Here is a 17,940-nt window from a genome sequence, read left to right as displayed (position 1 = left end):
GTAGCTCTGGCTGTATGTTTAGAGTCTTTGTCCTGCTGGAAGGTGAACCTCTGCCTCAGTATCAAGTCTTTTGCAGACTCTAACATGTTTTCTTCTAAGATTGCCCTGTATTTGGCTCCATCCATCTTAACATCAAGTCCGACCAGCTTCCCTGTCCCTGCTGAAGAAGAGCATCCCCAAAAGATGATGCTGGAACACCATGTTTCACGGTGGGGATGGTGTGTTCCGGATGATTTGCAGTATTTGTTTTCTGCCACACATAGTATTTTTCTTTTAGGCCAAAAAGTTAAATTTTGCTCTCTTTTGACCCGAGCACCTTCTTCCACATGTTTGCTGTGTCCCCCACATGGCTTCTCGCAAACTGCAAACAGGACTTCTTATGATTTCTTTCAACAATGGCTTTCTTCTTGTCAATCTTCCATTAAGGCCAGATTTGTGGAATACACGACTAATAGTTGTCTTGTGGATAATTCTCCCACCTGAGCTGTGGATATCTATAGCTCCCCCAGAGTTACCATGGGCCTCTTGGCTGCTTCTATGATTAATGCTCTCCTTTTCAGTCCTGTCAGTTTAGGTGGACTTCATGTCTCCTATGTGATGAAATTTCACTGTAAAAAGAAAAGTTGCGCCAAACTATATAAAATTCTCCCCCCCCCCCCAAAAAAATAAAAATAAAATTAGAGCCACATACATGTACATGCAATAATAAACACAAGTGTCGGGGTGCCAGTGCATTAAAACATTGATTACTCTACACATGTTGCATATCACTGCACACGTGAGAGTGAGAACATTAATTCTAGGCCCATTATTCATGGATATCACTAAACTGATTACCTGTAGGTCAATAAGCGCCTCTTATTGAAATATTAGGTTAGCAAAGTTCCACAGGCATGCAATTTCAAGGCTTGATATGTTATATAGCCTTTTACTCGGCACAACCTCGTCTTTTATATTTTACCAACAAATTGGTAATATATTGTGTTTTGTGTGACTTAAAATTAACCTTGGTGTGTTTTTTCTTTTTTACTTGATAAACTGTTGCGGTAATATCGTGTGACATAAAAAAAAAAAAAAATTGAACTACAACTATTTTTCCAGAGTATCTGCTTTCAGAATATAAGTATATCTATTTTTTATTTTTTTTATTTTTTTAGTAATCAACAGGCCTAAAGTATTGTGTGCAAAACAATGCAAATGCTAAAGTAATACTATTTTAAAGGCTAACTCCTTTCGGAGCTTGTTACACAATACACCTGTATTTGGGGTTTAACAGGAAGTATGGTCAGAATCTGCAGCCCCCACTCTCAAACCACCACCCCTTCTTACAGAAGCCAGTGATGCTTCTCCCTGCCAGCTTCTGTGAAAATTTACACAGCTGCATCATTCATTTTACATTCATTTTTTATTTAAGTCCTCTCTGCCACCGTGACAGAGACTCGTGGATCTCAATGGAGCACAAGTGCGGTAACATCCCAGATGTAATCCAACTTCCTTCAGCCATAGCAAGCGGATGCACAAAGAGTCTACAGGAGCCAGAACATTGCATGTGTAATCCACTGATCAAGGTTGCAAAACTTTCCCAGCTCCTTAACAAAAAATAATATAGTTTTTTTTTTTTACTTAAACCGAGTGCATTTATTTATGCTAAAGTTGGACTGGGCCTTTAAACACTTTAGTCACATGATCAAGGGTACTATGTTAGTAATTTTATCCAGGGCTCGAAAACCCCTTTGGACAAACCCAATCTGCCCTTTGGTTGGCTACACATTTGAGCAGGTCTGGAAATGCATGCATTCCCACACCTACATTCAGTCGCACACATAACGTGGAGCTTTAAAGAAAACACATGGCTTGCATTAATTCTTAATGACATGCACTCATGCACTGAAAAACATAGAGAATGTTTCCCTGCAGGCAACTTTTAAAAAAGTTGCAATGACCTTTTCCCTGCAGGAAACGCAGGTACCAGAGCCCATTCAATCTAATAGGCTGCTATGCCAAAACATGGCATGCAGAGCTGCCTAGATGTGAACCTAACCTTAATGTAGGTAAAAACATATATTTCTCTTATTGATGTAGCAGGAAATGCAATAGGATAAGACCCTGCGGAGTGTGTTATATTGGTATCAATATAATGCTTTAAAGAATATAATCCTCTGGGGCATGTGAGAAGAGAAAAAGAAAAGCTCTAGAAGAAAGAAGAGAAGATAGGACAAAGAGGGGTCTGCGACTTACTTATTTTAATTCTTCAGTGAAGAGGGTTTAAACCCTTTTGTAAAGAGGTGTGTTTTTTTTTTTGTTTTTTGTTTTTTTGTTAATTGCTTGTATCCTCATGGAGGAGATTGGCAACTGAAGGGAAATCCCAAGATTTTATAGTTGTCACCAAAACGAGTTTAAGTTAAAGTGATTGTAAAGTATTGTTTGTTATAGGAAAAACAACATTATACTTACCTGCTCTGTTGCAGTGGATTTGCACAGAGCAGCCCGGATCCTCCTCTTCTCAGGTGCCTCTTCGCTGCTCCTGGCCTCTCCCTCCTGTTCAGTACCCCCACAGCAAGCAGCTTGCTATGTGGGCACCGGAGCTGAGTCACAACTCCGTGTATCTATTCAGACACGGAGCCCCAACCTGGCCCTGTCCCCTCTCTCCCCTGATTGGCTAGCTGACTTTGACAGCAGCGCGAGCCATTGGCGCGGTTGCTGTAACTCAGCCAATCGGGAAGGAAAATCTTGGACAGCTGAGACATTCGTGGACATCGCTGGACAGAGAGGGACCTCAGGTAAGTGTGAGGGAGGCTGCTGCACACAGAAGGCTTTTTATCCGAATGCATAGAATGCATTAAGATAAAAAAAACACCTGACTTTACAACTCCTTTAAAATATCCAGTGAGGATTCCAATTCCAGTGACTACTGTTTAAGGTGAGAATTTTTTTTTTTTTTTTCTCAAAAAGGATTTTATTGAGATTGAAAAGAACACACAGGAACAATATAGTTTCCAGTTAAAACTGTCATGTATGTACGTACATACAAGATCTCCATTTCCACGGATTATAACAGCAGGTCCTCCACCATGCCAACCCTTCATGCCTCAAAATATAAGCATCATTACGCATCCACATTAAAGACGTAATCTGTCCAGAACTAAATCTACAGAAGATAGGCCAGGGGTGTCCAACCATAATACGTTAAATTTATCAGGGCAGCCACGGTGTTGGAAAATATATTTTTCCAAGTGTAGGGTGACTCCCATTTGGACAATCCATTCCTTCAGGGTAGGAGGCTCGGTCGCCTTCCAACATCTAAGAATAAGCTTATGGGCCAGAAAAAAACCCTGGCAATTGCCTGTTTAGGGTTGTCTTCAATTTGAAGATCATCAAGGATTCCCAATATACATGGTCTGGGGTCCACGGGAACGTGGACCTAGAATACCTTATTAATGGTTGCAGTGACAACCGACCGGTAAAGATGTAACTTTGGGCAGAGCCATAAAAGATGAATAGGGTCCTTATGGTCTCTAGAGCATCTAGTGCAATCAGTATTTTCTCTTATCCCCATCCTATATAGCCTTGTGGCCATAAGATGTACCCGCAACACAATATACAGCTGGGAAAAAACATTGTGCTGTATTGCGAGAGCACAACTGTACAGCCTGTAACGCGTCCTCCCATTGGTCTTCCTCAAATGTGCCCACATATCTCTCCCACCTGGTCACCACCCTAGCTAGAAAGCTGTTTAGGAACGTAGACAATAGCATAGACTTGACAATGGATATAAATCCCTTGAAATGGGATACCTCTATCATGTAATGAAAAACGAGCTGGGGATTGTATTCATAAAGTTCCACCTGATTGTACCTTAATTGCATGTTGCAGCTGCAAATAAGGGAAGTACATTGATTGTGGCAACCCAAATTTAGCCTGTAATTTTATAAAGAAGCATTAAAAGATATGTACCAAGTGTGTGACTCCATGTGATTTCCATCATACGCCACATGTCAGGGATGTTCTTTATAGTACCTATTGTCCAAAATAGGGCTATAGCCAGTGAAGCCAGTGATATCCTGTAGCTGTCTACGTTTGTGCCACACCTTTTGCAATAAAATATATGTAGGGAAAAGTTTATTTGATTTAGTAAAAGCTAAACCTTCCAGACCTGTGGCTACATTATGCATTCCCGTGACATATCTCAAAAGGGCTGTGGTTGGATCCTCTTTCCCCCCCTCAGCAACAGACTCCTTAGGCATAGCTGGGCAATATGCTGCAGCTGAGCTGCCAAATAGTAGAGCCAAGGATTGGATAAGGCTAGCCCACCTGCCTCTTTAGGTTTCTGCAGTTCTAACCTAATCATTGGAGGTCTATTAAGCCATATGAAGGAACAAAACATGGAATTAATAATGCAGAATATTTTAAGCTGGAGCACCATTGGTGTGTTGTGTAAAATGTACAGAAGTTGTGGCATAAAAATCATTTTAGTGAGGTTTACTTCCTCTTTAAGTCTCTGGATAGCTCCACCTAGCACTGCTTATCCCCAACATACACTTAAGCATGAAAAAGAAGGCTATTCCTGGGAAACCCTTCTCTTATATGGATCGTGTTTTTAATGAGCCTTTATGTAATGATTGGTGCAACGTGCGGAGGGAGCTTCATGCAGAGAGTTTCTTCCTGCATAATATGCAGTAAAGTAATAACCCCTCTGCCTTTACAACCATATTAAAAGAAGACTGTTCACACTGTGGATTCAGCCATTCTTGCACTAAAATATTTGCATCCTTTATGGATTCAGTTGGTGTCCTCCTTTGCCTTGGCAGGACCAGCCTTGCAACTGGCTATTGCCACCTTGTTGATTGCCCAGATCATGGCAAAACTGGGCTGGAGAAATCTATGGTGAACTTTTTACAATTGATAATCCTAACCTTGTTGCAAAATGACAGTGCTTGACATCAGCACTGCCCTTTTTCTGTATGCACACTATGGAGAACTTGATCAAGTCTTGTGCATAGGTGCAGAATCTTATGGCTTAAAGCATTGTTGGCAGAATGCCCTTGAAAAGATACTTCTGTGCATGACTCTTGAAATCACTTTCCTCTTTTGGAAGCATCTTTTGAGGAATACATCAATACGCCCCCTGAGGAAAGGGGCCTCCTACCCCTCTATCCTTAATCTCGCCTCCCCTACCATGCAGATGACATCTGTTCATCCCTCAGAGTCATTATCTACTGCATGTCCTTCCCGTCATGGCAGACCCCTCACAGCTGAGCCCACTAGACCTGCTCAGAAATCTTCACATAAAAGAATGCACCCACTCCTTAAAGAGGAAGAAGGGGGAAAAAAAAAAGTGCCCGAGGGACTTGTATTAACATAGGTATCCTGTAGACTTGCCATTTGGTCAACTGCAGCAGAGTGACTCCTGCCAGGTCTTCTATAAACCTACCGCTAGATCTCACATATGAGAGATCTTCTAACTTTAAAGGCAAATGTAATGTAATAAGGCTTTAATTCCCATTTCACCATATCTCCGTGTAGGTTTTACATTGCTGAACTCACCACATCTTGTGCTTTATCATTAGACACCTAACCACCAGATCATGCGTTGTCTTGTAACTTTCTAAAAAAAGGTATCTGAGTCAATTCTTTGGAGATAAATATATATAAAATAAATTAATTAATTTCTTAGTTCTGTTGGCAGATTCCTTTGGGAAAGCAAAGCTATTGTCTGCTTTCTTCTCTACGCCGATTTAATGCATGGAATGAATGCATAGCCCCAATCGTTCCCCTTTTATGTGCCCGTCTCTTTCAATATGTGGTCTGTAGATAATGTCAGCTTTTGTCTGCCCATCCCATCACAAACAGCAGTAGTTCTGCTTTGGCTCCCCTTGCATTTTACTTGGTGCCTCCTTTTCTAACATGACATAGGAATGAAGTTTCCTTGAAGTTGGTCCTTCTTGCTTCCCTTGGACTTTATTGTTACCTTCCGTGGGGATGTTGTTCTTTCTCCCTCTGTCTTGCTTTGAGGGATGTCTCTTGGATAGGTTGTGTCATGTTATGGCTACCTGCCATGTATCACTTTTCAAACTGACCCCTTTTCCATGTCTCTCAGGAAGATAGCTCTAGTCTAGGAGATTCCACTTTTCCTTTTTACTTCCTTTACTTAAGTGGTTAATTTACATTTCTTTAAGGCTTCTTCCATCAGGAAAGGAGTCCCTCGTTCTTGCCTGCACCCATTCCCCTGGCGGTTGAGGTTCTTGGGTCCTTTCCAGCATCTAGCCTCAGTCCTTTTTAAAGGTCGGAGAGCCACTGCCTGTTCTTCTTTTCCTATTTTTAAGACCTTCTCTTGGCAGTTGGCTATTTGAGTCTCTGCTTATTCATACTTCGGCTATAAGGTGATTCCGCTGTTTGGGTCCATTGAGTCCTTCTTTTTGTGGGCCCCTTGCTGCAATTTTGCCCACCCCTCAATTTATTTCTTGGGGACCTCCCATAGTATTAGAATCAGCTCCTGTGCCCTGTACTATAGGATAAAGATAATAGGAATTTTGATGTACCTGTAAATTCCATATCTTGCAGTAAAGTACAAGACAGGGGTCCCTCCTCTTTTCTCTGATCTCCTTACTGCTTGCTTAAACTGGAGCCTTACAAAGTGTGCAAGGTTATATGGATACACTGTGGGGTAGTTCTCGGGAGTGCTTTTCCTAGTGTCTAAACACCTGAAGGTAGTGGCATATAACCAATAGTATTAACTTCTGTATCCTGTACTGTACCCCAAGATATAATTTTTGAAGTACTTGTAAATTCTATATTTTTCTATGTAGGATAAAAATTTATAATATCTGCAATCAGAATCACATGCACACATACAGTATATGATATGCATGCAAGCTTATGGAAAACACTACAAAACCTTTAAAAATCTTGCAAAGCTATCACTTTCTTAACCTAAGAAGACATCTGGCACAGAAGCCAAAAATGCTATATTCTTATCAGAGTAAATTTAGGAAAGGGTTTTTCCCCTAAATTTCACTGAATGATCATCAACATCTGCAAGTTATTTTTATTTTTTCTAGTTGTCTTTTAAAAGTTTTCATTCACTAGCACACCAACTGTTTTTTTTTTCCATGGCCCTCTGAACAAAAGAGCATGATTGCATACAGTATAATTGTTCATCAGAGTCTGGCCGGTAATGTGTAATGGGCCAGTGGCAGCCTCGATTGTAGGGAATGATTGTCAGGTATTGGAATTTTTTTTCCAACAGCCACCAATAATGTTGTTATATAATATGGTGTTAGCAGGTGGAAAATACATTTTAACTTGCCAAGCTCCATTCAAAACTACATTTTGAATTTGGGGTGTTGATCCTTAACCAAATACATTCATGTATTTTAAACATTGCTGAGACATAGCTTTAGCTTTTGTTTTGCCCTGTTATTTTAACCCCTTATTCTTTCACTTTATTATAGATTCAAGCTCAATAGATGTCTTGTATCCAGATCCATCAGATTCATATACCGGTGGGCTTTTCCCAGGTTCCACCTCTTTTGACTGGAGTTCCCCAGATAGTAGTGGAGAGGGGAGAAACCAAGAAGGAGGGCAAGAGAACTGCGAGGAGCGGGCTTCCCGGCCAGGGAACAGTCGCATTCCTGGAAAAGACCACCGGCGTTACTATCACAGTCACTGGAGGCTTGAGTATTTGATGGACTTCAATGCACGTTCTCATAGCATGATCTGTATGGTGTGTGGCAGTTCCCTGGCCACCTTGAAACTCAGCACCATCAAACGACACATTCAGCAGAAACACCCCTATTCCCTCACTTGGACTCCCTGTGAAAAGGAGGTCATCATTGGTGGCTGGGATGCCCATCTATGTGTTGATGCTCAGACCCTTACAGGTGGCGAAGAGCAGGGGGCAGGTAAATCTTGGTCTACAAATATCAAGTCTGGCAGTGGTCAATTCCAGGATACTTTTCATTGACAATATTCAAAACTACAGGCCTAGTATTCCTGGAAGCCAAATCCAGGGGTCCGTTATTAAATGGTGTGGGGGCCTGTTGCCCAAACACACACAGATGGTAAGCAAAGTGTTTACTTTGCTACCATTATTCCTGCAGTTAAAAGTGACTTTTAAGGGTTCAACAGACAATCAAAGCAACAGTCCATTCACCTGCACAGAGAACCCTTGCACGCACACACTCGGCAGAACAGTAGGACCATGTCAGTACAATCGAGTGAAATTTTGAGTGTTCAGTATGAAAAGAGCAGAAAGCTCTTGTGTTTACTAGGCTTTTTTTGTCTTGTCACTATGTTAAGCATTTGTGTATTTTGTCTTGTAAAGAATTCCTTTCCACCATTAACAGTCTCATATTTTGGTTCATTTTTTTAGAATGTGTTTCCATCTACATCTCTATATATAATTTTATATATACATATGTGCATCTTCATTAGCGTATGTGTAAACGCCTCCCTTCCTCTTTCTACAGATGATAGTACAGTTACACCTGGTCCAAAAAAGAAGCGTCGTCGTCTTCCTCTGGCATCAAAAGGATCATGGCGTCCTCTATTAGGATCTGAGATTTCTCTGCCTCCACCTCCAGACAGAAGCCAAATAGAACAGTACATGAATGAGTCTTTTAAACAATGGTTACGATTAGAGTTTTTGATGGATTATGATTGTCAAGGGGACACATTGTATTGTATGATGTGTGCAACAGCCTTACCAACTCTCAGTATTAATGATATTAAAAAGCACATATTGGACAATCATCCCACATCAATTTATTACAACACTGCACAGAAAGGTATTATAGTAGAGTCATGGATAAACCGTAAGGCGGCTCCAGAAGAGATTGTAGATGTTGAGGATGAAATGGATGAAGATGAGGAAGAAGATGCAGAGGTTGATCTGACAAAAAATTTAGATGAAGAGGATTATTTGGTAGAGAAAACCATTACAGATCCAAGACCGCAAAAAAATGTGGGGAAAGAAAATGTTAATGGAGAAACCAAGGAAAATGGACAGCAAAAAAATGTTGAGCCTTTGGAAAAAGATGGTCTCAAACTTGGCAATGCTCAACAGTTGAAGAAAACTAAGTTAGAGTCCAGAAATGTGACATCACTGGAGGAAGAAAAGATTGGAGAAGAAAAAGAAGAAACCAATGTTGAAGAGGCAAAGCTCCAAGATGAGGGCTTGAAAGCTGAAGTAGTGAAGAAGCTAGAGGAGCACGAAAAGATTAGAGAGGCACAGCTGGAGAAAGGGACACAGAAAAGTAATGAGCCACAACTGTTGGAGGATGAGAAACTTAAAGCTAGTGAAACAAATCTCTTACAAGAGGGGCAAAGGAAGACTAAAGGGGCACAGATGCTCATGGAAGAGACGCATAAAGCTAAAGAGGCACAGGAGAAGGAAGAAAAGCTTATGAGTATTGAAGACCCATTGCTGGGGAATGAGGAGTTAAAAGTTAAAAAGTTGCAATCACTTGAAGAACAATGTAAGGCTGCAGAGGCACAGTTGGAAGATGATCAAGCAAAAGTGTCTAACCATATGGAACTTGTGAAAGCGGTCCAAACACTGTCAAATGAAAAGCAGTGTGTGCAAGAAAAAGTGAAAATAGGGAGCCAACAGACTGAACCGATCGTGAGACTTAAAGGACCGGTTCCTGCTTCAGCTGTGGAGACGGTAGTTGGGAATATCAAAAATGAGCAGGAGAAGCATAATTGTCCAAAGCTGATAGAAGAAGGGCAGAAACTATCAACTCCAGAGAAACGTATAATTCAGGTGCAACAAGTTCCACAAGTACAGCAAGCTCCAGCAGTGTTGGGAATTGAAGTTCCCCTGTTAAAAAGTGAGTGACATCCATAATAGTGAAGCTACAGCAATTTGATAAGCATCAGTATTATATTTATTTTACTGTATGTCCATTCATATTCTTTTCTGTTTGTTTTCCTTTTTTACAGTGGGAACTCCAGCACCCATTCTTATCACACGGGTCTCTGTTCTACCAGAGCATACAGTGATTACACCTCCAAAACCAAAGCCCTCTACCTCCACTTCTGACACTTCAAAAAACTATCGGGTTATTGCTCCCAAAGTTATTACAGTTCCGGAAGACCTCCAGATACAAAAGGCATCATCCTCTGTTAACACCGAGCCTTCTCTATGGCCTGCAGGGGTTGACCCTGCCATATGGGAGGTTAGTTTGTGGAAAGATAATGGCGGTAATTCCATTACAAATTTCCAGGGCCTGGCTTATCAAATGCGTTGGCGCTCACATTACCTGATGGACTACAATGGACTGCGAGGAAGTGTGGTCTGCATGTATTGTTGCTCTTCACTAACTGTACTGAAAGATAGTAGCATAAAAAGACACATTGTACAGAAGCACCCTCATACATCCAACTTCTCTGCTGAGCAAAAGGCAAGTGTCCATCTAGACTAGGAAAATAAGCTGGCTGAAGTAAAGAAACTGATGGCAAAGCATAACATGGAAGGAATTGTTCTAGGAGGTAAGAGGAACATTGAGAAAGTATTTGTTTTTTATATGCGTAGAATGAATTTATAGAGGATATTTACCCTAGGAAAAAATGGTAATAGCAGCTACAAATACTGTAGCCGCTGACCTTTAATAAAATAACACTTGCCATCTTTGCCCGATCCAGTTCTTCTGTCTTTGGGTCCCTGGCACCAGTATTTTTAGTGTGGAAAGCCAGATGTGACTCCTTTTGGCTTCACAATTGTCCTCCCACCACACATATGCTTTGTGAATAATCCCACATCCTTCTGGGATTTGTAGCATGGCTTAAAAGGCTGCGGCAAAGCGGGCACCCCCAAGGTGTGTCCAGATGTGATGGGGGGGGGATTTTAAGACTTTTATATATAATTAATATTATTTTTTTTTATTATTATCTTTTGGCCAATAAAGGTAATAGCAGGCATTAGAGCTGCACGATTAATTGTCAGGAATCGTTACTGTGATTTTTATTGTTGCGATCTTGAGAAGTGTTTCACGATTCTTTCTATGCAAAGAATCCTCTGCTCTTCCGAAGCCGCAGTCTTCCAAAGGAAGAAAAAAAAAAAAACAGGGCAGTCTGCCAAGAATCACAACATTCTTTAAGGCTCGGTTCACACAGGGGCGGCACGACTTGCAGCGCGACTCACAGACGCGACCTGCAAACGACTTCAGTGGCGACTTGCAAAACGACTTCTGTATAGAAGTCAATGCAAGTCGCCTGAAGTCGCCCCAAAAGTAGTACAGGAACCTTTTTCTAAGTCGGAGCGACTTGAGTCGCTCCTATTAGAACGGTTCCGTAGTACAGAACGGAGCGCGACTTGTCAGGCGGCTAAGTCGCCTGACAAGTCGCGGTAGTGTGAACCGGCACTTACAGTGGAACTTAAGTATAAACATTGTACCAATTTATTAAATAAACAGACTTCATGTGTAAATGAGGAAAGTTTAACCTCTTGCCGACTGGCTCACGCTGATATACGTCGGCAGAAGGGCACGTGCAGGCATATTAACGTAACTGTATATTGCCCTTTTAAGAAGCATTTTGCAAGCGTGTGCACTCCGTGAGTGTGATCGCGGGTCCCGCGAACTCTGTCCGCAGGAATACCTGCGATCATCTCATGGAGTGAAAGAACAGGAAAATGCTGATGTATAATCATTTCCCCATTGTGCCTAGTGACGCTGATCACAGCTCCCTGTAATCGGTAGCGGTGATCAGTGTCGTGCCACACATAGCCCCCCCACAGTTAGAATCACTCCATAGAACACACTTAACCCCTTCACTGCCCTCTAGGGGTTAACCCCTTTACTGCTAGTCACATTTACACAGCACTCTATACACTAATCGCACTGATCGCTGTATAAACGTGAATGGTCCCAAAATAGCACGAAAAGTGTCCGATCTGTCTGCTATAATGTTGCAGTCACGATAAAAATTGCTAATTGCAGCAATTACTAGTAAAAAAAAAAAAAATTTATAAAAATGCCATAAAACTATCCCCTATTTTATAGCTGCTATAATGTTTGCGCAAACCAATCAATAAACGCTTATTGCGTTTTTTCTTTTTTTTTTTCTTTTACCAAAAATATGTAGAAGAATAAGTATGGGCCTAAACTGAGGGGGGGAAAAAGTGTGTGGTTTTTATTTTTTATATACATTTTTTGGGATATTTTATTATAGTAAAAAATTAGTTTTTTATTTTTTTGTAAAAATTTCCGCGCATATATAATAATATTATATATATATATATATATATATATATATATATATATATATATATATATATATATATCGCAAAAAATAAAAATCGCAGAGGTGATCAAATACCACCAAAAGAAAGCTCTATTTGTGCGGAAAAAACAAACGTCAATCTTGTTTGGGAGCCACATCGCAGAACCGTGCAATTGTCCGTTAAAGCGACGCAGTGCCGAACCACAAAAAGTGCTCTGGTCTTTGGCCAGCCAAATGGTCTAAGGCTTAAGTGGTTAAACACTAAACCTTTTTCTGACATTTGTTGGTTTCAAGTTAAAATCGTTTAATTTTCTAGCAAAAAAATAAAAAATTAGAACTCCCAAACAGTATATATATATATATATATATATATATATATATATATATATATATATATATATATATATATAATTATTTTTAGTAGCGACCCTAGAGAATAAAATGGTGGCTGTTGCAAAATTTTATGTCGCACTATATTTGTGCAGCGGTCTTTCAAATGCAATTTTTATTTTTTTTTGTAAAAAAAAATAACCTGTAAAGTTAGCCCAATTTTTAATTTTTTTTGTATAATGTGAAAGATTTTACGTCACGAGAATAGTGATCTTTTTATTCTAAGCAAAAAAATTGTGATTCTCCTTTTGTCCAGAATCGTGCAGCTCTATCAGGCATGCTTTTGTTTTGTTTTCTGTTCATATACAGACCGTTTACATGTAAAAATTACTGACAGGTTAGTTTTTAATCTGTGAAATATGATCTTCATGACATTCTTGCTAGTCGCTGCAACAGGTAACCCCAGTTCACACTCCCCTAACAGTTGTAGGGACATTTGCTCTGTACCTTTCAATGGTACTGATGTCTAGAATTCTGTGACCCTACAATTATAGAGTTTGCCTTGTTATCGGAGTCCTCCTTAGCTTCTCTGGGTGAGGCTGCATCCCTTGCCTTATCGACTGCGGTCTCTACTACAGTTACACAAGACCTTGTGGCCATATTCACCCAGTTTTTCTCTGGTTCTCTTCCACAGAGGTTCTAACCGTGCTCACATCCATTTCCTTGCAGTGTCAATTGCTTATCTACTAACAGCCTTTTTTTTAAATACTTTTCTACAAGTTAATTTTTTTTTTGCTAGAAAATTACTTAGAACCAAATATTATTATATATTTTTTTTCTCTTTAGTTCATTGATGGACACAGCTCCTTTAAATCTTGACCTTAGGGTTATCATGCCACCTTCAGGAGAGGACTAGACAGAACATGTAAAAATAGCAAGTCTGCACAGCACTGCACAGGGGGCGGTCCCATTGGCTATAACCCCTCACCCTGCTTCCACAGCTCAGTTTTTTTTCTGCCTAGTGTAGGACCTGGCTCCGTGAGGGGAATTTTTTTATTTATTTTTTTCTGCAATTTTGATCCTGTGATCTACAATCAACAGCCGGGCTGGGGGAAAGGCTGGATTATATAGATCATTGCAGTCTCCCCAGCCTAGCCATTGAGCGTGAGCAGACCCTAGCTATGTGCTGGGTCAGCCACGACATGCCCCTTATGGTCCAGGAGCGGCCGGTGGGCTATATGCTTCAGGGCACACATATGACCGGGCTACTGCTGTCTGTAACAGTGTGCCGTGGCCAACACCCACTCCGTACTGCTCGGGTGATGGGTCTGTGGTGGAATGCGTCTAGCAGTCCTGACAGGAGGGGAAAATATGGATCCCCCGGCCTCGGCAGGATGGAGCAGCTGGGCATTCCCTGGGAGGTCAACTAGGGGGGTCTCTCGCTCTCCCTTTCCTTTCTAACGCATTCCCTCCTCCCCCTGCTGGGACCACTGTGTGACTGGGAATGAGGTGCGGTGTATGTACCTGGCCGGGGGGGCTCTGGGCCTTGGCGGGGGGTGTTGCGCTGGCTGTCAGGGTCCGCTTTTTTCTTTACCTGCTTTTTTTCCTGTCACAGTGAGGTAATCGGGGTGTTTGCCATGAGGGGAGTCTGCCGCGCGGGCTGCGGCCATTTTCCTGTAGCCTTATGGGGTGTATATGCTGTCAGCCATTTTCTAGAAGGTTCGGTGGCCATTTTCTTGGTGATTGTTTTGCTAGAACGGCCGGTACTTTGTGACTGATACAGGGCAGAGCAGACGGCGGCAGTCAGAAGCCAGTGCTTCTTCCCCAGACATCCCTGCTATTGCAACTGGCTCACCTGCACAAAATGCAGTGCCTATGGATGTTTTGTCGTTGGTCCTGGAGACCTTTGTTGCCAGGGTTGCGGGTGCAAGGGGGTAAACGCCCCCTGTCTTCTGGGGAAAGCTCTGATTCAGATCTGGGCCCTGCGGTGACAGACGGCCCCTGTTCTAATGTGTCAGAGGATGCGGACCAGGACCGTTTGCACAGTTAGAATGGTTAGCGCAGCCCGCCTGGCTCGGCAGGTAAGCGTTTCCAGTCCGACAAGGCACCAGCTGAAGGACAAAAGCAACAAATCAGCCTGCGAGCAAAAATGTTACCGCATGAAGGGTTGCCCCCGCCCGACTCTCTCGAGTGGGGGGTCGCCTTGGGGAGTTTGCAGCTTGGTGGACCTCCCTACTGTCCGACCAGTGGGTTTGCGAACTGGTTTCATCGGGATACAAGATTCTTTCCCTCCAACCTTCATCTGCTTCTGGCTCATTGGGAAGCCCTGTTCGGGGCAGTACAGGACCTGCTGCTGCGCGGGATGATAGTACCTGTACCAACGCTGGAAAGTTTTCAGGGATTCTACTCCAATCTGTTTGTAGTCCCAAAGAAGGAAGGGGTACGTTCAATCCTGGACCTCAAGGCCCTCAACAGCTTTGTGAAAGTGCAAAGGTTCAGGATGGAATCAGTTGCTCCGTGGTCGCTGCACTCCATCAGGGGGACTTCCTGGCGTCCTTGGATATCAAGGATGCATACTTACATGTACCTATATGCGCACGGGAGCCGACACGCGCGGCAGCTCCATTGTTGCAAATGCCGCGCTCAGTGCGCCTGCGCATGCGCCATAGACAGCGGTGCCTGTCTTCAGGCAAATATCTCCTAAACCGTATAGGTTTAGGAGATATTTCTTGGACCTACAGGTAAGCCTTAATCTAGGCTTACCTGTAGGTCAAAGTGGTTTGTAAGGGTTTACAACCACTTTAAGGCTTACCTGTAGCTCCAAGAAATATCTCCTAAACCTATACGGTTTAGGAGATTTTTACCCGAAGACAGCCACCACTGTCTATGGCGCATGCGCGTAGACAGCGGCGCGCAGGCGCACTGGGCAGGCCACAGATCGCAGCGATATGCCGCGAGTGTCGGCTCCAGTGCGCATGCGCGGGAGTGACGTCCTCATGGCTCAGAATTACAGTGCCGGAGCAGCTCCAGGATACATGGCAGCGGCGAAGAGGAAGACGGAGGACCGCTTCGGGGGCTTTGTTCTCAGGTAAGTTATTCATAATGAGTTAGTATGCTATGCATACTAGCTCATTATGCCTTTGCCTTTACAGGGTGTGTTTTTTTTTTCCCTTTACTTCCTCTTTAAGGCAACGCGGGATCACAATTGTGGGTTACTTAGACGACCTCCTTCTGAGGGCAGCTTCCGCCTCAGAATTAAGGGAGGACGTAGCGATCACCATACAGACTCTCCGGGAGTTTGGTTGGGTACTGAATCTAAAAAAGTCGGTGTTAGTGCTGACTCAAAGCCTGGAGTACCTGGGCTGACAGACCGAGGTCTGTCAGACTCGGTAATTTCCACTATGCTGAGGGCATGGAAGTCCTCTTCTCTGAAGATTTAACATCGTACATGGAAGGCTTACATCTCCATGTGTGAGGAGATGGGGTGACGTCCGTGCACATACTCAGTTTCCAGGATCCTGCTGTTTTTACAGCGAGGAGAGGATCAGAAACTTTCCTTAAGCACCATCAAGGGCCAGATATCAGCCTTGGCTGTCTCTTTCCAACGTCCCTTGGTGACTCACTCATTGAGTACATTTGTGCAAGGAGTTTGACACGTAGCCCCTCCGGTTCAACCACCGCTACCTCCGTGGGATTTGAATCTGGTGCTATCGGTTCTTCAGAAACCGCCATTTGAAAATATTAGGGAGATTCCCTTGTTGACTCTTTCTTGGAAAGTAGTCTTTCTGGTAGCTATTACATATGCCAGGCGGGTTTGTGAGTTGGCAGCCTTGTCATGCAAGTCTCCTTACTTTGTCCTCCACAAGGATAAGGCGGTGCTATGTCCGCAGCCCTCTTTTCTTCCAAAGGTGGTTTCGGCCTTCCATCTAAAATGAGGACATCATGTTACCATCCCTATGTCCTAAGTTGACACATCTGAAAGAAGTTACTTTACATTCCCTGGATGTGGTCCAGGCTCTACGGGTGCATCTGTCTGCTACGGCTCCTTTCCGGAGGTCAGACTTTTTGTCTCGGTGGCTGGTCTGAAGAAAAAGGTCTGGTGGTCTTGTCGACCACCATCTCTCGGTGGATCAGACAAATCGTGGTTCAGGCCTATGCCTTAAAGGGGTGGGTACCCCCTTTGTCCTGTCGCAGCTCATTCCACCTGGGCAATTGGAGCCTCCTGGGCTATCCGACATCAAGCGCCTGTTTCCCAGGTGTGTAAGGCAGCGACATGGTCGGCCGTTCACACTTTTACAAAATTCTACAAAGTTGAAGCAAACGCATCTTCGGATGCTTGCTTTGGCCGCAAGGTTTTTCAGATGGCGGTGTAAGGTTGTAATTGAGACTTTCATTAAGTTACAAGTTTGTGAATGCATTTTTTTTTGCATAAGTTGGCCGCAGGTTTTAATGGCAGCCGTTTAAGGTGGCAACTTCTCTGTTTGAAGAGTTCCTCTTGTTGTGGCTGAAGTTATTTCTTTCTGTTTCCACCCCTCCCCCTTTTATTCTTTATTTTTTTACACTGCTTGTGGATGTCCCTAAGGTCAAAATTTAAAGGAGTTGTCTCCGTCAATGAACGAAAGAGGAAATGGGATTTATGTACTCGCCGTAAATCCTTTTCTCTGAAGTTCATTGACTGACACAGCACCCACCCCTCCTAGTTTTGTTTGTACTCCTTTTTTGATGAACTGAGCCACAGGAAGCAGGGTGAGGAGTTATAGCCAGTGGGACCACCTCCTGGGTGGTACTGTGTAGTCTTGCTGTTTTGCATGTTCTGCCTAGTCCTGAAGGTGGCGTGATAACCGTAAGGTCAAGATTTAAAGGACTTGTATCCGTCAATGAACTTCAGAGAAAAGGATTTTACAGTCAGTACAAAAATCCCAGTTTTTTTCTAACACCCTAGAGAATAAAATGGTGGTCGTTGCAATACTTTTTGTCACACCGTATTTGCGCAGTGGTCTTACAAGCGCACTTCTTGTCTTATTTTTTAATTAAAAAAAACAGTAAAGTTAGCCAAATTATTTTTTTCACATTGTGAATAATAATATTATGCCAAGTAAATTGATACCCAACATGTCATGCTTCAAAATTGCACCTGCTCGTGGAATGGCGACAAACTTTTACTCATAAAAATCTCCATAAGTGATGTTTAAAAATGTACCAGTCTTGAGTTGCAGAGGAGGTCTAGGATTAGGATTATTGCTCTCACTCTAACGATCAAGGCGATACCTCACGTGTGGTTTGAACATCGTTTTTCAAATGCGGGCGCTACTCACGTATGTGTTCGCTTCTGCACACGAGCTCGTCGGGACGGGGTGCTTAAAAAATGTGTTTTTTTTTTTTTTTTTC

At 42.6% G+C, this 17,940-nt stretch overlaps 2 protein-coding genes across 2 annotated transcripts in view; both read left to right on the top strand.

Annotated features, from left to right (window-relative positions):
- Positions 1 to 7,378: 7,378 nt before the first annotated feature.
- LOC143925407 (uncharacterized) lies at positions 7,379 to 10,424 on the top strand. The gene is made up of 3 exons (XM_077449963.1): positions 7,379 to 7,901; positions 8,469 to 9,830; positions 9,943 to 10,424. The coding sequence occupies exons 1-3, from the start codon at positions 7,685 to 7,687 to the stop codon at positions 10,422 to 10,424; spliced, it is 2,061 nt and encodes a 686-aa protein (XP_077306089.1). The 5' UTR covers positions 7,379 to 7,684.
- Positions 10,416 to 17,940, top strand: part of LOC143931432 (zinc finger translocation-associated protein-like) — a 68,068-nt gene continuing 60,543 nt past the window's right edge. Inside the window, exon 1 of the mRNA XM_077455756.1 lies at positions 10,416 to 10,491. Coding sequence (XP_077311882.1) covers positions 10,455 to 10,491 — 37 coding nt within the window. The 5' untranslated portion in view covers positions 10,416 to 10,454. The remainder of the gene's footprint in view (positions 10,492 to 17,940) is intronic.

Source organism: Lithobates pipiens, unplaced genomic scaffold (genome assembly GCF_037356315.1).
Source record: "Lithobates pipiens isolate NorthernLeopardFrog02 unplaced genomic scaffold, aLitPip1_a1.2 Scaffold_10, whole genome shotgun sequence".
NCBI classification, from domain to species: domain Eukaryota; kingdom Metazoa; phylum Chordata; class Amphibia; order Anura; family Ranidae; genus Lithobates; species Lithobates pipiens.
This window is presented reverse-complemented; position numbering and strand designations above follow the sequence as displayed.

Excerpts from the sequence above, each read along its gene's own strand:
- LOC143925407 (XM_077449963.1), top strand. The coding sequence starts at position 7,685 with ATGGACTTCAATGCACGTTCTCATAGCATGATCTGTATGGTGTGTGGC. Across the intron at positions 7,902-8,468 it reads TGGCGAAGAGCAGGGGGCAG|ATGATAGTACAGTTACACCT; the intron begins GTAAATCTTGGT and ends CTCTTTCTACAG. Across the intron at positions 9,831-9,942 it reads TGAAGTTCCCCTGTTAAAAA|TGGGAACTCCAGCACCCATT; the intron begins GTGAGTGACATC and ends CCTTTTTTACAG.